At 45.0% G+C, this 23,099-nt stretch overlaps 1 protein-coding gene across 2 annotated transcripts in view; it reads right to left on the reverse strand.

Annotated features, from left to right (window-relative positions):
- Positions 1 to 817: 817 nt before the first annotated feature.
- The window catches only part of LOC144754405 (uncharacterized), a 558,704-nt gene continuing 536,422 nt past the window's right edge, over positions 818 to 23,099 (reverse strand). For both annotated transcript variants that reach the window (XM_078642133.1, XM_078642134.1), the window contains exons 17-18: positions 5,240 to 5,317; positions 818 to 2,081 (exon numbers count right to left, since the gene is read on the reverse strand). In XM_078642133.1, coding sequence (XP_078498259.1) covers positions 1,921 to 2,081; positions 5,240 to 5,317 — 239 coding nt within the window. In that variant the 3' untranslated portion in view covers positions 818 to 1,920. The remainder of the gene's footprint in view (positions 2,082 to 5,239; positions 5,318 to 23,099) is intronic.

Here is a 23,099-nt window from a genome sequence, read left to right on the forward strand (position 1 = left end):
GCGCTACTTCTGTATCCGACCTCAACACTCTACACTCTGCTCAGGCAAAATAAGCCTATCATTAAAATAATGTCTGGCATCACAAGGAGGAGATTATGAACAAGATGCTATTAAGAAAAGATTATATATAATAATTCAGTTTCCTTTCAAAAGGGCACATGAGAAATGTAGTCTTTTGTTGGTATCATCACAGAGAATACTTTTGAAGAAGAAATAAAAGGTCATGAAGAAAACCATGCTGAATAAAGCACTTCCTGGTGTTAGCACTTGATCAACCTCTGAGATAAAAACTAGGTGAAAAGATGAGAGTTTGAGATACATATTTATGTTGTGTTACTGTTCACGGTTGGGGAAAGGCTAGGATCCTAACAGTTTGCCCTGGAGACACTCCACCTTAGATGGTATTAGCTTTGCTCTTGACAAATCTGGATATGCTACACATTTGCACCTTCTCATCATCATAAGTGCACAGCAGTAGTAGTTAAAAGGTTTGTGCTTCACATCATCTTAATGACACAAGCTCCACCTGAGAGAAAGAAGCTTGCTACATAAAGCCATCGAGTGTCTAAACAACGGAAGCCCCAAAGACCAGGGATGATGGGAGAGTCTTGTGGTATTTCAACATCTCCTGCCGGCAACATACACAATGTCTGCAGACAGGCAGTAGCAATGGCCAGACCCGACACACAAGCTCCACACTCTCCTCAGGCAAAATAAGCCCATCATTAAAATCATCTGAAAAAATTGAAATAACCACTGTGAAAGCTTAAAATAAAAGGTTAATTAGCTATCTTTGTTGAAATAGCAAAGAAAGAGGAAGTGGTAGCACAACATCTTCTCCCTGCAACATTCACAATGTTTGCAGACAGGGAGTGACAAAGGCCAGAAAGCTTTATTTGAAAAGGACCTCATAGTCTCAGACACTAAGCATCCATGCTTTGAGCAAGTCCCTTTCTCATTACTTGCAACTGGGATGGCACCTCTGTCTGATTCCAAAAATCATTCAAAATGCAAGTGCAAGAGTACAGAAAACCCTCATGCATACTTCAGAAGGTTGTGCAGGCTCAGAGAGTTCCCAGTCACTGGGAGTGGTCCAGGTGGCATGGAGTCTACCTGGGAGCATGTTGTGGTCCTTGTGGAATGGAGTGTTCCAGGTAGCAGAGGAAGGTCATGCAGTGGTGCAACCACAAAACTGAAGGCCAAGATGTTTTCTTTTCGGCTATTGACAAGTCCCACATTCAACAAACATAATGTTGACGTAGTAGCATAGGTGCCGTAAGCTAATCCCAGGGGACCAGCACCACTGTTTCCAATATGGGAACAATTTCCGCACAATGGGTTTCCCTTTAATCCAAAACATAAAAACGGTATAATGTTCCTATCTTTGCAATGTCTATTGGTTCCTTCTCTTTCTCCACAGTTCAAATAAGTCATTGTGGTTGTACCTCAATCATGCAAGATACCGCTCTCCAATTTGAGAAATTAGAATACCTTTTTTGGACACACGCACATTATAAAATCAAACCTGCAATTATGTTGAAGGGAGCAAGAAGACATCAACCCAACTACTTAGGGCCAGGAGGCCCATCTCATAGTCACATTTTAACTTGTAATGTCACACGGCAAAATGGACCAATCGGAGCAGGGTTGGCTGCTTAGTTTGGAATGTTAGGCCAACGTGGACGCTCCCAGGGTAGCAGCAAGAACAGCAGTGGAACAGAGACGAGGCTTCTTAAAAAATAATAACTTGAAAATAAAAAATGCAGTTTATAAATCTGAAGTATTACAAAGGTCTCTTTGCCTTCAGAAGACTGCTGCCAAAGGAACAAAGCATTCGGCGACAGTCGAGATGGAACTCTATTCCCCAGAAATGAAACATTTTGCTTCCAGCTGCTTATTCTCATCTGTTGTCATCTTCGGTTACTTCCTTTTGGGAAGGACATTGTCTTCAAAATAACCCTGGTTCGATATGTTTCCAGGAGGGTCATAGAATCCGACAACTATGTACATTCCCTGGCCATCGGTCCCCACTCCGAATCCTGCCTGTGCTGAGGACTTCCAGACCATCTGGGTGAAGTTACCTGTGATAAGAGGGACATCATCACATGATGCTCAATTTTTACTAGAATGAAATCATATATGTGAATGGTGCAAACATATAAGTACATGGACATTTTACTGGACTAAAAATGAAAATGAAATAGATGAGGAAGACGTATACGTAGCATAACCTAAACCTGTACGTTACCATAAATTAGATATAAAACCATCCCATCTCAATCCCTAATTTATCTTGTGTTTACATGTGAAGTGGGAGGAGATGTGGCCTAGTGGACGACATTGAGACCAGGGTTTGACTCCTGGTCTGTCATGGACTCAAAAATGTGCGATATTCTAAGCAAACAATGTTACATGGGGAAAACTGTGAATGTGTGAAATTGTGTACTGTAAATATGTGATTAAAAATGAGACTGCAAAATGCTGTGTATCATTATCACAATTGCATGTTCACATCCTTCCTGTCTCATCAAATCCTGGTCAATTACCTAATCTTGACTATACGCCCACACACACATAACATCTGTGTCAGATGCTTTTGATACAATAAAACTATTCTCTGAGGTAGTTGTTAGCTAGATCATTGACCTAAAATAAATAAATAATATATTTAACAATGTTGTCTATATAGGAATTGGTTTTGTGCAACATGAGCAGTCAAAATATCAACTGACCAGCAAAGACTCACAGCTTAGCATAGTTACAGGTGTTGTTGCCAATTAGTTCCAAGCACAACACTGAATTCTGCAATCTTCGTTACTGTAGGTATACTACAACTATATTGCATGCATTGTTTTGCATTAACCAATTATTGCCTTCCCTATAACACCGTAACCTCTACTCTGCAAAGTAAGTATATAAGTAAGTAGAAATGTACTTACTTAGACCATTTAGGGGAGGCAATCCAGTGGATGCCGTACTTTTCTAGGTCAATGTTATTGGCCTCGATATAGTATCATACAACGGTACTGTGTGATTCCATATAATCAGGATGGGACAGTCCTAAGATTGCAACTCACCATTGCTGCCACTAAGATTTCTATGGTGCTTTGTATAGATTACTAATTTCAAAACACTGGGCCCACTTGAAGAACTGGTCTTTGCCCCGATTGGTTTGAGATTATACTATCGTATTCCCTGCAAACTCCTATTGACTCCAAATCTTCTTACTAATATGAGACTATCATACCTGGCCCAGCCTCTGTGGAAGGAAGGTTAAATTTAGGGAACCCACGTCTACTATGTATAAAGGTTACATTTAATATAACCTGATGAAGGTGAAAGGCTTGCACAGTCTAGCATGCCATCCTTATTTTGACCATTCTCTGTAGAGCTAAACTAAATGCCAAACCTTTACCAGTCAACTGGATGCTCCGTTTAGCAGGAATTGTAACCCACTTTCCGTCTCTTAGCAGTGTGACCAGGAAAACACAGAAACACAAAACGTGCGGCAAAAGCAAATTGGGTGTCAGGTTCGGCCTACTTACTCATGACACCCAAGACAATACGTGATCCAGGGTCTTGTTTTCTTACATCTTCTGCAATCTCTTCTGGATGAATTTATCATCTTTGTCCCTAACGTTTCTGTTGGAGGCAGTGGTGCTCACTTTCTCTGGTTAAAGTAGCCTTCTGATAACAAAAGCTTCACATTCTAATTAGCCCCTAATAGAATTGTAATGTCCATCCTTTCCACATCGTCCTTTATGTTAATGTATATGTGTTTACAGTCTTGAGCTTCTATTCATACGACACTCGTTCTAGGACTATTTTAAAGCACTCACCATTTTGATAATCAGTCTTTGCATGGCGATCTCAAGATAAAGACTCTTAAATTGCATACACTCCAAGCAAATCCCCCAATAAGCATTAAAACTCAAATCAAAAACTTACAAAAGGGCAACTATACTCCTGATGCGTCTCTCTGAAAATGGACATGGCACTCCAGATGGGGCACCCAGAACAAGGCACAATACGTTAGATATTGACTCAAGAACAGGACACAATATTCCAAATGGAGCCACCAGAACTGGATACAATAGTCCCGGTATTTTCCCCTGAATGGAAAACTATAAATTGAATGTGATCTCTGCAACTGGAAACAACACCACGCACAAAAAATTTCAAAATAGACCCAGTGCTTCAGATGTGGCTTATTGACACCGACACAGCACCTCAGAAACAGCCTCGCAGGTGAAGTACAATGTTGTAATGCATTCTGCAATATTTCCACTTGTCTTAATTCTCCCTACACACCTGGGTATTCGTCTTACATGTATGTAAATGTAAATGTAGTTGAGCTTATATAGCGCACAGCTACCCGCAGTGGGTTTCCCGGCGCTTGCTTAGGGAACCCTTCCTGGTATTCCCCTGTGAGATAGCAGGGTATCCACAAGGTGAAAGCCAGACATCCCGCCGCGAGGGGCCGTTGTGGAGATTAAGCAAGCTATTGCCCAGAGTCGCAGAGTGTGAACCCGTGAGTCGAGGAGGCACTGGGCGAGAATTATCGAGTCCGTGGAATTTTTAGCCCAAGACCCGCCGGGGCGGGGAATTGAACCCTGGTCCAGGACCGATCTCAGCTTCCGGGTCTGCTGCCTCTAACCCCTGAGCCACACTTCTCCTTCTTACAGTGTTACATCTCTCTTTGAGCTCATTAGGAGAAGACCAATAGCTTCAGTGGCTTTTAAACCCCCCATCCTACTTTGCACCACTTTAGGGACTTTATGGTGTGACTACATGCAGTTGTACTCCTCTCCTATGGCTTCGAAAGCCTGTCCCTCCTCACTGATCTGTGTTTCAGATTCCTACCTCCTCCCTCTTACTCTTCCAGTCGTCCTGCTGTCCCCACAGCAACACTGAGTGATTGCCTGCCTCTGACCTTGAGCAGCAGTCACCCCAGTAAAGGACTGCATTATACATGGTAACTTTGCACCTGTGCAAGCTGCAGCCTTGAGGCATCCCCTTTGCACGCTTCCAGTACTTAGCATTCATTTGCTATGTCACTCAACCTAGTAAGGTTTTGCACGTCATAAATGTCCTGATTAAAATAATGTTGCTGTTGGTCTGAGCTAAACCCCTTTAAAGGCAAAACTTGTCCCCATGTTCTAAAGTGAGTCTCCCACACGTCATTGCCCAACCCGGACCCGGCTCAGCCCCTCCTTACGACACGGAGTCGCACACTCACCAGCTCCATTTTGGAACCCAGGGGTGCTAAAGTTATACTTCACGATCTCGTTGTACCAGGATTCGGCCACTTCCTTCCCTGCAACAAATTAGGAGAAATAGTTTAGAAGTGGTAACAACACAGCAGACACTTAAAGTTAAAACCTGATGTTGTCACAGCCCTCTTAGGCAAAAGGAAAAGGGTGGCTGTTTCTAAAATCCTGAGAGATGGATGTCTATCACTCATGTATTAACATGTTTCTACTTAACTCATTGTACAGATTTACCAAAAGGTAAGTGTCCAGCCCCTCTCCCGTATCCAACATTTTTCTGTGTTTAAGTCATTTATCACACACAACTTCCCCTTTCATTTCTCCACCCTACGTTTATCAACGTGTTGTGATTAGTGAATCACTAACATCAATTTATTAAGTTTCTGTTTTACCAAGCATTACACACTCGTCTATCAAACGTTTCTCATTAATATTTGTCACGTTCCACCTGTTTCCATTGGTACATCAGTTTTATTCTGCTTCTCAAATGTATTCTATTTTTGTACGCAAACTAATTTGCAAGTCCATTTCCTTTCTTGATTCTCTCCCTCCCTATCTCAGGTGCTGTAGGAGAGTAGGGTCTGCTATCCTATGGTCACCCCAATTTTTGCTTTTTGCTTCACTGGTTTTCGACTTAATGTGGCTGTGGGCCAGCTAATCAGACCCCCAGCCCGCTGTTCTGTCTCTAAATTCACAGACATGTACTATAGGTACATAACCAATTTGGTACTGGACACCTTGTCAGCCCCTATCCAGTGCACTATAGGTGCCAAGGGCATAGGTGCATCCAAGGCCTACCAGGGGCTGCAGCATATCTTTTGCCACCCCTGGCTGGTACTTAAATCGACACAACTGGCTGTTCCCACAGCTGGGGCAAGGTGGTGTACTCACCCCTTGCTTAGATATAGTATACCTATGTCTAAACCTATATCTGGACACATATATACCTATCAGTCACTCCTATGGCAGGCCTTTACAGTCCTGGAGGCAGAGTGCTTTGTTTTATGTGAGATGGTGCTCTAGCATGAGCGGAGCCTGACTGCAGTGTTGGGACCAATTCCTTAATGCTGTTCCAGTGAAACTGCCATACCATATACTCTTAAGTGCATTATAATCCTAGCGGTTATTGTAACTTTGGTTTGGCTTTATCAAAACATGTTGTGTTTGGTGTCATACACATTGGAATACTATCCCCACACCAGTCCTGGTGATGAGAATAGCATTCCCCCCTTCTAGAGGGAGAAGGCATGTTACTTTACTGAAAACGCGGTTAATCCTAACCAGAGCCCCAGCATCACAAAATGGATGCTGCTGCCACAGACACATGTCTGGCCTCCTGCTGCTGACCGAAACTTGGCAGAGGACGCCTGGACAAAGGGTTTCCTGTCACAGGGAGGTGTCACACCCCCCCAGACAGGAGATAGTGGATTGTAGCAGGGAGGGTTGAAAGAAACTAGACACTGCCTGGGGCGCACAAGGTGTCCCTGGGCAGATTCCAGTCAAACAGGTTCTGGGGCACTCCTGCCCCAGTCTTGGCACGAAGCTGGACAAAGGGAAAGGGGTGTAACCACCCCCTTCCCAGGTCCCACCCATAGGAGGGACCTAGCAGGTAAACCAACCCCTTGCTTTGACTTAAAAGTAGGAGCTGTGCCAATGCACATCAGATTATCCTGACTGAAACTTATGAAACGAAACTCTGGACCCTTTGACATCCCACTCGACGTGGAAGACTGAAGAATCTCTTTTGTGGTCAAGAAGTGACCACCCTGTGCAAACAGCCACCATCCAGCACCCCAGTGTTGCAGTTCCCGCCGGAACGCGAGCGACAGAGATCGACAAGAGCCAGCTTTCCTGCCTTCCAACAGCCCGATCCACAGTCTATGCAGAGCTGAGACCCGTGGAGGCGACCTGAAGCATGGGAGCGGCCATCTTGGATAAACCACGAAGCGCTGACCGTGCAGCACCCGAGGCCCCCTCGAAGCAGTGCATTGGAGTTTGAGAAGCTCCAGCCCCGAGCAGCTTTTGCACCAAAGCTCATCCCTCCACACTTGATGAGTGCTGCGTGGGGCCTTTTTGCATTTTCCTGCTCGACGCGTTGGTCCGGTCGCTTGCCCCTTGGCTAGTGGCCCCAGAACCGACGAACCTACGAATTTACACAGCTGGTCTGGTTGCTCCAGACAGGCCATCGCTCCTCTGAAAAGGAGCACCTGCTCAGACCTTGCTGGTCCGAGTGTTAAGCCATCTTCGAATCCTGCGTGGGTTGCATTTGCCAAGGCTTGTTGACTCCGATCTTGAAGCCGATACCGCCGACAGCGAGAGCGTTCGTCGGACAGATGGTGATTCACTCCAGGACATCCTCGGTGCCCCAGAGACCACGTGGCAGTGGAGTGAAGCAACATGACATCGACCTGATTGCGCCCGACATTGCCTGGTTCCTTCCTGGTTCCTTCCTGGTCACTGGCTAGTGACCCAGACTCTGTCCCCTCTGCTTTCAGGTACTCTACAACTTCGATCCACCCTTGGATCGCACCGGACACTTCTCTTCTGGACGCCTGCAGCATCTTCATCTCCAGGCACCCTAGATCTTCATGACGAAACCCGACACATCTTTGCACCTGTGCACCCGCTTCCTGTGGGTGAGGTAACTCTTGAAAGCCGGTGCTCCTGTAGTGGTTTACACCTCTAGTGTTTAACTCTAAAGTTTTGTCCTTCTAGTCCAGTCGGAAGACTCTTAAAACTGTAACTCGATAACTTTTACGCACCATTGACTTTACATTGGTGCAAGCTTGTGCTTTAGGCACTGCACCCGAATCCCGCGGGCTACTCCCGTCCTAACTGCTGTTAGTCCAGTGTAGTCCAAGCGATTCACAAGGCCCTAGGCCTTACCCCTGATCGATTAGTGATTGTTTTACCACTTTTTTGATATATGGTTTGAGTGGCCACCGGCCTCATCCAAAACGTGCAACTTGTCTATGTTATACTGTGTTTTTATTTAAACGCTTGTGCTTCATTGCTCATAAAGAGTAGTGGGGATTTTTCTAGGAATAAATACATATATTTTGATAATATATAACTTGTGTGGTGTCCTTTCATTTGATATTACAGGATTGCATATGGTAAATCAGCTGGCTCCACATGTCCTCTTGAGTTAAGCCTTTTAGGCTGCTTAGTCCATGCTACCTCTAGGATAGCTTGTCTATAAGGTTGACTTACAACCACCACCATAAGGGATTGTTTGGACTGATAAAAGGTGCCCACAGAACTGTGGACATCATATACCAGGCCAACTTCTCACATTGTTGAGCAGCGGTAGGGATTTGAGCTTGCTGTTGTTTTACCTTTGCAATCTTTTATCAAATTGAAAGATCACATTAAGTACCATAGGTACATATAAATAAAAGCTTAGCATATTTAAGTTCTACTGAACTTAGCAGTTGTAGGTAGAAGGGCTTAGCACACCCTGACTACAACTCACTAGCAAGTTACAGTAGGAAAACACTTAGTGTAGGTAGGTGCATCACTTACACCACACTAGAGTCATGTCTGGCACAGGTGAAGCTACAGGCTCTCTACCTGTGACGGTTGATCCTCCACAGGCAACCTCCAACTTTGACAAATTCAGCCACAGAGACTTGAGTGCCTTGTGCACTGCAAGGAAGCTGAGAAAGGGTCACAACCCTACCATTCCTATCATGGTGGCCATCCTAGAAAAGGATGACCTTGAGAAAGCTAGAGTAGCTCCCTCAGGATTAGGAGATGGAGTGAACCCCATAGATACTTAGAACACCTCCCCAGAAATAGAAAATGAGGAGGTAGACCCTGAATCAGAAGGTGAAGAGTCAGATCATGATCAAGGGGTTAGCCAGGTACCAGTGGTAAGGTTTAGCCAAGCCAACTTGGACCTGCATGGAAATGGAGAGGGCCAGTACCTCCCCAGAGTACATAAACAAATTCTCCCAGGCAATAGGAGAGAGAGAAGCCCTTCCAGGGATTCTCACATTTCTAGTGCCTCAAGAGAATCACAGAGAGGAATGACTTCCCCTCAAAGAAGAGAGCATAAGGCCAGGATGAGAGCAGTTAATCTCCAAATAGAAAGAGAGGAATTAGACCTGGCCCAAGCTAGACTAGCTTTTGCAAGAGAACAGAAGTTGAGTGGGGAGACCCCCACTGGTGGCAGCATTATCCCAAGAGATAAAGACAGGTCCTATGATCATAGAAACCTGAGTAAGATTGTGCCCCCCTACAGAGATGGGGATGATATCCACAAATGGATAACTGCTCTTGACAGGGCTTGCATGGTACAGCAGGTCCCCCAAGATCAGTGGGCAGCAATCTTGTGGCTCTCCTTTTCTGAGAAAGGGAGAGATAAGCTCCTCACAGTTAGACCTGAGGATGATAAAAACTACTCTGTCTTGAAGAGGGCTCTTATTGAAGGGGTTGGCCTAACCACTGAGCAATACAGGTTGTTGTTCAGAGACACCCAAAAAGCACAGACTCAAGACTGGACTGATTTTGTTGATTGTGCCACTAAGGCTCTGGAGGGTTGGTTGCAGGGAAGTAACGTTTCAGACTATACAGGATTGTACAATCTTATAATGATAGAGCAGATCCTTAATAACTGTACAAACCAGCTGTTGCATCAACACCTTGTAGACTCTGATCTGACCTCTCCCCAAGAATTGGGAAAGAAGGCAGACAAATGGGTCAGAACAAGTGTTAAGCAGAAACCCCAGAACCAAGGAGGTGATCAGAAGAAAGCAGACCAGAAGGGTGGAGAAAAGAAAGAAAAAGACCAGAAGTCTTCTACAGGCCCCCAAAATAGTAATAAGGAGGATGGTTCCCAAAATGGTAACAAGAAAAAGAAGAATGATGGCCCAAAGAAACCTTGGTGCAACTTTTGCAAGTCCACTTCTCATTGGGGAAGTGAATGCACTAAGAGAAACCCAGCTCCTACCACTGCAGTCCCTAAGACACCTGCACCCCCTAGTACAGTTAGCAGTGGTAGTGCACAACCCAAGGGGATATTAGGGTTAACCCTGGGATCTGAGGTGGAGACTGGCTTAGTCAGGATCCTTACTCAGGTAATTCTGATCTGTGAGGGGGACATAGCCATGTCCTCTACTATAAGTCCTAGTAACCTGGGCAAGTACAGGCAGACGCCTTTAATTAATGAGAAGCTGGCTCAGGCCTACAGGGACACTTGTGTCAGTGTCACTATGGTGACACCTAACTTTGTGGACCCTGAACAGATGATACTAGGTGACAATTACCTAGTGACCAACGCTAGCAATGCCACTGCTACACATAGTGTGGCTGTTGTTAACTTCTCCTGGGGAGGGGTAACTGGCCTCAAGAAAGTTGTTGGTAGTGCAGACCTCCCAGTTGATTGTTTGTTGGGCAATGATCTTGAGGAATCCTTATGGTCAGAAGGAGTACAGGACTCATGCAGAAATGCTAGGGATTTCAGCCCATGTCCTTGCTGTAACCAGGTCCCAGGCCTAGAAGTGCCTACCTGAACCTGTGGTGGATCTTGGAACAATAGACCAACCACAACCCAAGAGGAGGAGCAAGAGGGTCAAGGCAGTGCCTTCCCACTTGCCCCAGGTTGAGGATCAGACCTCACAGGAGGGTGATTCTGTGATCCAAGAGGAGACTGTCTCTGAAGAGCTTGAACCTGATCAGGTTGAGTTTCTGGGGACAGGGGGACCCTGAAGGCCAGACCTGGGGCAGGCTCAGTTGACTTGCCCTTCACTTGAACCCCTCAGACAGCAAGCTGCTGCTGAGGCTGCAGGGAATGCTCAAGGTACCCATAGAGTGTGTTGGGATGATGGGCTCCTTTATTCAGAGACTAGAGACCCCAAGCCTGGTGCAACCAGGAGGTTGGTTATACCTCTGCAATTTAGGGGCTTCCTTCTAACCTTGGCCCATGATATTCCCCTTGCAGGACACTTAGGCCAGAACAAGACTTGGGACAGGCTTGTCCCTCACTTTCACTGGCCTCACATGTCAGAAGATGCCAAGGAGTTTTGTCGCTCCTGTGTCACCTGCCAAGCCAGTGGCAAATCAGGTGGCACCACAAAGGCCCCCCTTATACCGCTACCTGTGGTGGGGGTGCCCTTTGAGAGAGTTGGGATTGACATTGTTGGACCAATGGATCCCCAAACAGCGTCTGGGCACAGATTTATCCTGGTGGTAGTGGATCATGCCACCAGGTACCCAGAGGCAATTCCCCTGAGGACCACAACAGCTCCTGTTGTGGCAAGGGCCTTACTTGGAGTTTTCTCCAGAGTGGGCTTTCCAAAGGAGGTACTTTCAGACAGAGGTACTAACTTTATGTCTGGATACTTAAAGGCAATGTGGAAGGAGTGTGGAGTGAACTATAAGTTCACCACACCCTATCATCCTCAGTGCAATGGGCTTGTGGAGAGATTCAACAAGACCCTGAAGGGAATGATAAAAGGATTACCTGAAAAGCTCAGGCGTAGATGGGACATCCTTTTACCCTGCTTACTCTTTGCTTACAGAGAGGTCCCATAGAAGGGGGTTGGCTACAGCCCTTTTGAACTTTTGTTTGGCCACCCTGAGAGGGGTCCATTGTGTCTTGTGAAGGAAGGTAGGGAGTTACCTCTCAAAAAGCCTAAACTTGATGTTGTGGACTATGTACTTGGTCTCCGCTCCAGGATGGCTGAGTACATGGAGAAAGCATCCAAAAACCTGGAGGCCAGCCAAGAATTACAGAAAGCTTGGCATGACCAAAAGGCTGTTCTGACTGAGTACCAGCCAGGGCAGAAGGTGTGGATGTTGGAGCCAGTGGCCCCAGCAGCCCTCCAATACAAATGGTCTGGACCCCACACCATACAGGAAAAGAAGGGAGAGGTCACCTACTTGGTGGACCTTGGCACCCCTAGGAGCCCCCACAAGGTGCTCCATGTAAACAGGTTTAAAGCATTTGTTGACAGGGAAGACATGGGCTTGCTCATGGCTACAGATGGGGATCAGGAGGAAGAGAGTGACCCTCTCCCAGACCTGCTTTCCCAAAGCCCTGATGATGGCTCAGTTGATGGAGTAGCCTTGGCAGGCAGCCTCACTGACCAGCAACAGATGGACTGCAGACAGGTTTTGCAAGCCCATAGACACATGTTTTCACTTACACCCAGTCAAACTAACTGGTGCACCCATGAGGTGGACACTGGTGACAGTCTGCCTGTGAAGAATAAGATCTACAGGCAACCTGACCATGTCAGGGATTGTATAAAGGCTGAGGTGCAGAAAATGTTAGACCTTGGAGTGATTGAGCCATCAGAGAGCCCCTGGGCCAGCCCAGTAGTCCTTGTGCCAAAACCTCATACCAAAGATGGAAAGAGAGAAATGAGATTTTGTGTGGACTTTAGAGGTCTCAATGCTGTCACTAGGACAGATGCTCATCCCCCTCCAATGGCAGATGAGCTCATTGATAAGTTGGCTTCTGCCAAATTTCTGAGCACATTTGATTTGACAGCTGGCTATTGGCAAATCAGGTTAGCTGAGGAGTCTAAAGCCAAAACAGCATTCTCTACCCCCAGGGGACATTATCAGTTTGTGGTGATGCCCTTTGGTTTGAAGAATGCACCTGCCACCTTCCAAAGGTTGGTGAATCAAGTCCTTTCTGGGTTGGATGACTTTTGTGCAGCATATCTAGATGATATTGCAGTCTTTAGCTCTACCTGGGAGGATCACCTGATCTACCTGAAGAAGGTTCTGGAGGCCCTGCAAAAGGCAGGCCTGACTATCAAGGCTACCAAGTGCCAGATAGGGCAGAGCAAGGTTGTGTACTTGGGCCACCTAGTAGGTGGGAGTCAAGTTCAACCATTGGAGAGCAAGATCCAGGCCATACAGGACTGGGCTCCTCCAACTACCCAGACACAAGTCAGAGCCTTCTTGGGCCTGACTGGGTATTACAGAAAATTTGTAAAGAACTATGGGTCCATTGTGACACCATTGAATGATCGGACATCCAAGAAGATGCCCAAAAAGGTTCAGTGGACAGTTAGCTGTCAAAAGGGCATTTGATGACCTGAAGAAGGCCATGTGCTCTGCACCAATCCTTAAGAGTCCTGACTACTCCAAACAGTTCTATGTTCAAACAGATGCTTCTGAGTTGGGGGTGGGAGCTGTGCTTTCACAACTTAATGTAGATGGTCAAGACCAGCCCATTGCTTTCATTAGCAGGAGGCTGACTCCCAGAGAGAAACGTTGGTCAGCCATTGAGAGGGAGGCCTTTGCTGTGGTTTGGGCCCTGAAGAAGCTGAGGCCATACTTGTTTGGTACTCACTTCCTTATTCAGACAGACCATAAGCCCCTCTTGTGGCTTAATCAGATGAAGGGTGAAAACCCCAAACTACTCAGGTGGTCCATTTCCCTACAGGGGATGGACTTTACAGTGGAGCACCGCCCAGGGACTGACCATGGTAATGCAGATGGTCTCTCCAGGTACTTCCACTTAGAACATGAAGACTTATCTGGTCACGGTTAAGTTTAATGTCCCTGCGTTTGGAGGGGGGGGGTTGTGTAGGAGAGTAGGGTCTGCTATCTTATGGTCACCCCAATTTTTGCTTTTTGCTTCACTGGTTTTGACTTAATGTGGCTGTGGACCTGCTAATCAGGCCCCCAGCCTGCTGTTCTCTCTCTAAATTCACAGACATGTACTATAGGTACATAACCAATTTGGTACTGGACACCTTCTCAGCCCCTATCAAGTGCACTATAGGTGCCAAGGGCATAGGTGCATCCAAGGCCTACCAGGGGCTGCAGCATATCTTTTGCCACCCCTGGCTGGTACTTAAATCGACACAACTGGCTGTTCCCACAGCTGGGGCAAGGTGGTGTACTCACCCCTTGCTTAGATATAGTATACCTATGTCTAAACCTATATCTGGACACATATACCTATCAGTCACTCCTATGGCAGGCCTTTACAGTCCTGGAGGCAGAGTGCTTGGTTTTATGTGAGATGGTGCTCTAGCATGAGCTGAGCCTGACTGCAGTGTTGGGACCAATTCCTTAATGCTGTTCCAGTGATACTGCCATACCATATACTCTTAAGTGCATTATAATCCTAGCGGTTATTGTAACTTTGGTTTGGCTTTATCAAAACATGTCGTGTTTGGTGTCATACACATTGGAATACTATCCCCTCACCAGTCCTGGTGATGAGAATAGCATTCCCCCCTTCTAGAGGGAGAAGGCATGTTACTTTACTGAAAACGCGGTTAATCCTAACCAGAGCCCCAGCATCACAAAATGGATGCTGCTGCCACAGACACATGTCTGGCCTCCTGCTGCTGACCGAAACTTGGCAGAGGATGCCTGGACAAAGGGTTTCCTGTCACAGGGAGGTGTCACACCACCCCAGACAGGAGATAGTGGATTGTAGCAGGGAGGGTTGAAAAAAACTAGACCCTGCCTGGGGCGCACAAGGTGTCCCTGGGCAGATTCCAGTCAAACCGGTTCTGGGGCACTCCTGCCCCAGTCTTGGCGCGAAGCTGGACAAAGGGAAAGGGGTGTAACCACCCCCTTCCCAGGTCCCACCCATAGGAGGGACCTAGCAGGTAATCCAGCCCCTTGATTTGACTTAAAAGTAGGAGCTGTGCCAATGCACATCAGCTTATCCTGACTGAAACTTATGAAACAAAACTCTGGACCCTTCGACATCCCACTCGACGTGGAAGACTGAAGAATCTCCCTTGTGGTCAAGGAGTGACCACCCTGTGCAAACAGGCACCATCCAGCACCTCAACGTTTCCTTTGTTGCAGTTCCCGCCGGAACTCGAGTGACAGAGTCGACAAGAGCCAGCTTTCCTGCCTTCCAACAGCCCGATCCACAGTCTATGCAGAGCTGAGACCCGTGGAGGCGACCTGAAGCGTGGGAGCGGCCCTCTTGGATAAACCACGAAGCACTGACCGTGCAGCACCCGAGGCCCCCTCGAAGCTGTGCATTGGAGTTTGAGAAGCTCCAGCCCAAGCAGCTTTTGCACCAAAGCTCACCCCTCCACACTCGACGAGTGCTGCGTGGGGCCCTTTTGCATTTTCCTGCTCTAAGCGTTGGTCCGGTCGCTTGCCCCTTGGCTAGTGGCCCCAGAACCGACGAACCTACGAATTTACACAGCTGGTCTGGTTGCTCCAGACTGGCCCTCGCTCCCCTGAAAAGGAGCACCCGCTCAGACCCTGCTGGTCCGAGTGTTAAGCCATCTTCTAATCCTGCGTGGGTTGCCTTTGCCAAGGCTTGTTGACTCCGATCTTGAAGCTGACACTGCCGACAGCGAGAGCTTTCGTGGGACAGCTCGTGATTCACTCCAGGACATCCTCGGTGCCCCAGAGACCACGTGGCAGCGGAGAGAGGCAACACGACATCGACCTGATTGCGCCCGACATTACCTGGTTCCTTCCTGGTCACTGGCTAGTGACCCAGACTCTGTCCCTCTGATTTCAGGTACTCTAGAACTTTGATCCACCCTTGGATCGCACCGGACACTTCTCTTCTGGACGCCTGCAGCATCTTCATCTCCAGGCACCCTAGATCTTCGTGACGAAACCCGACACATCTTTGCACCTGTGCACCCGCTTCCTGTGGGTGAGGTAACTCTTGAACGCCAGTGCTCCTGTAGTGGTTTACACCTCTAGTGTCTAACTCTAAAGTTTTGTCCTTCTAGTCCAGTCGGAAGACTCTTAAAACTGTAACTCGATAACTTTTACGCACCATTGACTTTACATTGGTGCAAGCTTGTGCTTTAGGCACTGCACCCGAATCCCGCGGGCTACTCCCGTCCTAACTGCTGTTAGTCCAGTGTAGTCCAAGCGATTCACAAGGCCCTAGGCCTTACCCCTGATCGATTAGTGATTGTTATACCACTTTTTTGATATATGGTTTGAGTGGCCACCGGCCTCATCCAAAACGTGCAACTTGTCTATGTTATACTGTGTTTTTATTTAAATGCTTGTGCTTCATTGCTCATAAAGAGTAGTGGGGATTTTTCTAGGAATAAATACATATATTTTGATAATATATAACTTGTGTGGTGTCCTTTCATTTGATATTACAGGACTGCATATGGTAAAACAGCTGGCTCCACATGTCCTCTTGAGTTAAGCCTTTAAGGCTACTTAGTCCATGCTACCTCTAGGATAGCTTGTCTATACGGTTGACTTACAACCACCACCATAAGGGATTGTTTGGACAGATACAATGTGCCCACAGAACTGTGGACATCATATACTAGGCCAACTTCTCACAGGTGCTCAGAGCAGTGTTATTTTTTTTAAATAATTTAGAGTGCACTTTATAACTTGAATTTATCATCTAAACTAACATCTAAAACATAATGGAACAACCATTGGCAAATCCATTATGAGTGGTCTATTTTAAGAAACAGTGTCCTTTGTTGTCATGGCTATGCATTAATACTATGCATAATGGAGAGGAAATGAAAGGGAACCCAGAATCTCTCACTGACCAATGTGGTGAGGAACAAAGAAAATGAATTACCAAAAGCTTGCTATTCATAATAAAAAGGAGTATGAGATGGGAAACTGATAGAGTTGGTACAAGAATGCCCCTTGCAGGGTAAATAGCTTGTAGCCCTGCTGAATGCCTAGCTGCATGTGAAACTGGTATATTGACTTGTATTTTGCCATGGCATCACAATAATCTAGGCCTATCCCTGATGATGCTTGGTCCAGGTCTTATCTTGTAACCTAGTGGGGTGCCGCAAGCATGCACTCATATTAGGCAATGGACTATCTCCCTTGCCGTGGAACAACACATAAATAACTACTTATTAGTGAACACAATCCCAACCACTATTTTATGTTTTATACGTCTCCAGACTAAATAGTGTTAATATATCATGCCCACTAGTATGGATAACATGCGACGCCTACAAGTTGTAGTCATCATTGTCTTAAGAAGGGTCACTACAATTATGTGTCCAGGGAGGGCCAAGTTATGAGGCAGGGTTGAGCAAATTATGCAGCAAGAAAAGGCAAATTATATGGCGGAATGCAGAACGTTTTGTAATAGTATTAATTATTTTTCCATTTTTAAACTTGCGAGCACTGTCTGGGCATAGGCTGCACTTCATTAGGACCAGTTTAGCACACACAAATAGCAATAAACAACAGAAAGGTGATCAGTCACTCTCTGCCAAGGGCCTTCCACTGTGCGGAACATATGTTGCTGCGTTTTTAGTAACTTTTGAATCATTTGAGCTACAATCTGCAGAATATGCAGCACATAAGGGATTATGTGGCAAATGCAGAAAATCTGTAATAATGCGAAAATAACAACGACCAGACAATTGAATAATTCCAGTGGCCCTGGTCTCAAGTAACATTTCCTATGCATTGGCTTTCACACCTATACAAGCCATTGTGTTTATATATTATGTAGACCATCACCTCTCTCTTTGTCTCCTGCTTCCCACTCCCAGGGCCCTCCTCCCTTTCAAACTATGCCTGGATCTACTCACACATTTGTTTAATCTTTACATGTGCTGCAAGAGTATGTTATGTCCCTATAGCAAACACACAGCTGTTAATACAAAACTGAAGGCCAGTGCTTTGGTTGAGTTAAGTTAGTTGTGTCAGCCTCAAAAGATGTGTGACTTGATCTTTATTTTGCTCTTCCAGTCCCAATTGTTTTTAAAATATGACTGCTAGTTTGGTGAGGAACCAGGGATGCGAGTACTTTTGTTTGCGAGCTTGCAGAAAACTCTGTAAACCATGTTGCTCTAAGAAATGCCCAAACCCTGCCTCAACAGTTTACATAGAGTATAATTTATGCGATGTTGGTGTATTCTGCAATGGATGCAACAGTACATCCTTTTTACAAGGTTAAATGTGAAGCAGGCTATTAATCTGCCTTTCCGGAACTGCACAAGCTTTATTTTGCCTGGTGACTCCTAATGATCATTTGGTCAATAGCATTGCCAGGCTACTCTCATATGGATGTTTGAGTGACCAGGGTGATGTCCAGAGGTTTACTGTGTCTAGCATGCTGTCTCATGGTTCACTGTGTGTGGAGGCTGCTGTGAAATGGTACACTCTGTTTTCAAGCTGCTGAATGATGATGATTCATGGCTTGATCAGGCTGGTATATGAAAATTCTCTGTCTGTCTAGGCTTCTATATGATTGTTTTGTGGTGAGCCTAGTCCTCTGTCCGAAGGCTTACTTAGTCTTGGTAAGCGGTATGATTGTGAAATGTGACCCACCTTCTTTATGATGGTTGACAGTGCGATGTGGCTGCTATTGCATGCCAACACTGTTGTTACTCTGACCACTATTATGAGTAGGATGCTGCTTGATGTTCCACATGTGCCAAGTCTTGGTTGAGTTATGCCACAATATGTTTTGAGCTAGCCCAGCACATAATATTTTTTAAACGGTACTTTAGCATAGCTCAGAGATGGATGGGGGCTATTTAAGAGGCTGTTTAGTGCATATATGCACCAAAATGGAGTACACTTGCCAAAGCAGTATTTAAGTTGAACTAGATTGGCTTGGAAAAGGGTAGGTGAGGCTAAAATGAATTGCATTAGGATAGCCTTTAGGTAGCTTGGAGTACAATAATAGGGTAAACACAAAACATAGATCCTGAAGGGAGGTCTTTAAGTCATTAGTGCTTGGGAGAGTCTGATGAATGAGCATGTGAATTAACAGTTTATAGGTAAGTAGACTCTGGCTGGTGTGACACAAATAAAATATGATCTGAGTACTGCAATACATAGTGGATTGATTCAGGTGGGGCATAATGAAATTGGAGTATACTAATGGATGTGTCATTACTTTTCAAATAGCTACTGTTGTGTAAGAAGTTAACTGTCTCCACCCCCCTCCTCTCTGAGGACATTCAAACTTCAGTGGTGTATGAGTATGCCTCAAATGTCATTGATGGAAGCCCTCTTAAACTCATTGTGATCTGAAAACATAGCCTAGTACACAGATGTCTTAACCATCTTTCAGAACAAAATAACGTGCAGTGTTTGTCCTAATCCCCCCAGGATTAAACCACTCTACCTTCCCATTCAAACATGATTATATAATAGGATGAACTTTACACAATTTAGAAATTAGGTGCCTGAATATTGAAATTAGACATAAGAGGGACATCAGGAATTCACCCCTCACTTTCTAGCCGGTTGTGACTAAAGCCCTTAACGCAGGATTTCAACGTTCTGATTCAACTGTAGGCCTACTTGGGAGAAGTCCAGATCATTTCATTTAGTTGAAGAGGCATATAGACTTGGTCAGATGCTTTCATCTGGTAGATCCACCTCTGCTACCATGTACTTTATTCACTAAGTTGCAATGTAGAATATGTGTATCAATCCTGATTAGGCTGCTTTTAGCCTTCACCCATTCTACGTCAAAAAACAGGGTACTGATAATGGCAACATGTTCCTCTTTAGCAGATTTAATGAGATAATGAGCTACATAACACTGTGTATCTCCTCTACAGACGCACCCACAAGAACACCCTAAACGTACCAACTATCAGCAGATTTAATGAGATAATGAGCAATAGAACACTGTGTACCTCCACTACAGACCCACCCACAGGAACACCCTAAATGTACCAACTTCACACCCTTGCACAACTAACCTAGGACCAAGTGCACAAAGTCTAGCAGACTATCACGCATACTGCCAGCCTTATCATAGGTTTGAGTTGAGAAGGTGAATGGGCAATAAAGATGCCTTTAAATGTTGTTTTCAGCTTGTCAAAAGTGCTATGTGTTCAATAATAGAGGGCAAATGTCAGGCTGTATCATTTGACAAATCTCTGTTTATTCCTTTAACGTGGGGATTGGTGTTTAAAACATTCTCTAAGTTTGCTGCCAAAAAGAGAATAGTAAAGTGGACTACTTGACAGTCTAATTATGGTGGTAAAGGCCATGTGAAAACCAAGGCTGTAAGCGGTCAGTTTTTTTGTAACACACAAAACATATCAGCATTTAGGAATTCACAAATGGACCACTTGTTTGTAATTCAGACGTGGCCTGGAAACAGAGTTTTAATAGGATAAAAACAACCTAGACACTTTACTTGTTGATGTTCAAATGATTCATATTTGCTGGAACCACATTTCCACACATTATTTGTGTGCTATACAGTTTTATCAGTAAAACTGCATGTTGGTATTTTGCTTCCATTTCAATGGAAAATGTTCTGCATGTAAAAGACGGTGCCTCCTTCTGACCTACAATAATGCCTGAACAACGTATACTATTTCTAGTCTGTAGCACACTTCTGTGCATCAATGGGAATCTGCAGTTTACAGCTCACAGAAATGAAACTGCCCAAACAGTAAACTATTTCCTTTTACATGCAAAATAAGAAGGGCTGATATATGGCTAGCCAGTGCAGCAACCATATAAATATATTATTCTCATATGAAATACCACAAAAAGACCTGCACAGTTGCTCAGAGTGGCTCACATACTGAAAAACCGTGAGGTGAACAATTTTCTCAACCTAATATAATCTTACTTTGAACTGTACCTATGTTGACTGTCTATTTATTTATTTACTTACATACCATTGTGTGACTTCCTCTGATGTGTCTGTAAAAAGTACAGTTTGTCCAGAATTTTTGTCCTGAAATTTGACCTTCTGTCCTTAATTTTGACCCTTTGTCCTGAATTTGCACCCATGTCAGTTGGTTACCCTTCCATAGTCACTTGCCACAAATACCTATTGAATGGAAGGAATACGCCATTTTCCTATTTTAGGGGCGCATGATCAGCATTAAATATTCAGAATAATATTAAATATTTGCCCAAAAACTGCAAGACGAGTTTCAAACTCCCGCTGTCAATGCAAGAAGTAGCTGCCTCTTTGGATGACGTTATTATTTATGATTGGCTGCCCTCTTGTGGTCAAACTGTATGTTACACTTAATAACCCGTCCTAGCTGACTTCAACTTCACTGGACTAAGACCGTCTCTCAATTTTACACCTAGACTAAAGAAACAGCTGAGATGTTCTCTCCATCTCGGTTGGAAAGAATACCTAATTAATACATAGAATATTATTAAATAGAGGGGAAATGTGCCAGGTCGTGGCATCCAATGGTAGCTGTCCGCACGTATTCAGCAGTGATTGGTTAAGTAGAGTGCCAGCTCCAAGCATCATATCATGCTCTTGCAATGTGATGGCATGTTTATTGGGGGAGCAGGCGCATTAGTTTTTTTTTCTTTTTGCAGATTTATATAGCGCAAACTCAACCCGAAGGTATTGGAGCGCTTTACATGAGCACCAGTTACGTTACACAAGGCCACACTAATTTTTTTGGTAGGCACAGGGATTGATTTGTCCAGTATCACAGGATGTAGAGTTGACCCCAAGGCTCGAACCTTGCTTTCCCAGCTTCAAAATTGGCAGTCTAGCCGTCAGACCACATCCTCTCCCCAATGAGTTTTTCTAATGAGTCCTTCCCCTCAATTGCACGAGGATGAAGCGCCTGTTTATTACAATGGAAGCGCATGCATCTTGGTGCAGATGAGGTTTTCCCTTCCTGGAACTGACAGGTTTTCTGTTTGTGCCAATGAGGTTGTCTTTTCTAGAACTTTGCAATACCGCCTTTTAAAACCGAACTACAGACGATGTGTTTTTTGTCCCATTAATCATAAGAATACCGAACGTACGTGCGCTGTTGCGCCTGGCTGTGACCTGCTTTGTGTCTAACATCTCCTCCAGTAGCATATCCTGGGTAACTAACTGTTTTTTTCAGTTAGTCTTACTGAGTTGAGAGGCTGGGCTTAAGCACAGATCATGGACTCGCAGTACAATGTAACAAGCACTTTCCCTCATCACAAAGTCTGTCTCGAAACAGGTCAAACTCAGAGCACTAGGAGAAATGGACTTCGGAAAGAGAGACATGGAGAGGTGGGCTGGTAACCAACATACTGCTGGAGTTCCAGCATGATTGAGTTACAAAAAAGACTTTATTTGCTTGTGTCACACTGAGAACAAGTAGCAGTGGTTTTACAAGAAACAATAAGTCCCTCCGTAACCTTTGCAATGTATTTAGAAACCTAATGTATATGTGTGCTCAATGTAAGACACTGTGCCACCTATCCAGTGTAACACGTGTCAGCTGTCTGCATCCACGTGACTCCTCCATGTCAACAGTATCAAGAGCTTATCTGACACTTCTTTACTTTGACATTTCTGTACTTGTTTTATTTGCATGTGGGCTATATTATTCTGTACACTTAGTTGCTTTTCTGAATTTGCTTGATGACATTAAATCTGACTGACAACAGAGTCAGTTTTGAAAAAATACCTTTGCTGTGCTCTGTATTATATGTATTGAGTTTATGTATATAGGGAAAATTCTCTTTCCTTATAAAGGGTAACACTGGATAGGTGGCACAGTGCCTTACATTGAGCACGTACATACATTAGGTTTCTAAATACACTGCAAAGGTTACAGAGGTGCTGATTGTTTCTTGTAAAACCCCTGCCACTTGTTCACAGTGTGACACAAGCAAATAAAGTATTTTTTTGTAACTCAATCATGCTGGAACTCCAGCAGTATGTCGGGTACCAGCCCACCTCTCCACGTCTCTCTTTCAGAAGTTCATTTCTCCTACTGCTCTGAGTTTGACCTGTTCCGAGACAGACTTTGTGATGAGGGAGCCTTCTTGTTAAGTTGTACTGCGAGTCCATGATCTGTGCTTGAGCCCAGCCTCTCAACTCAGTAAGACTAACTGAAAAAAACAGTTAGTTACTCAGCATAGGCTACTGGAAGAGATGTACAACACAAAGCAGGTCACAGGCAGGCACAGCAG

This window comes from Lissotriton helveticus, chromosome 5_1 (genome assembly GCF_964261635.1).
Source record: "Lissotriton helveticus chromosome 5_1, aLisHel1.1, whole genome shotgun sequence".
Lineage (NCBI taxonomy): Eukaryota > Metazoa > Chordata > Amphibia > Caudata > Salamandridae > Lissotriton > Lissotriton helveticus.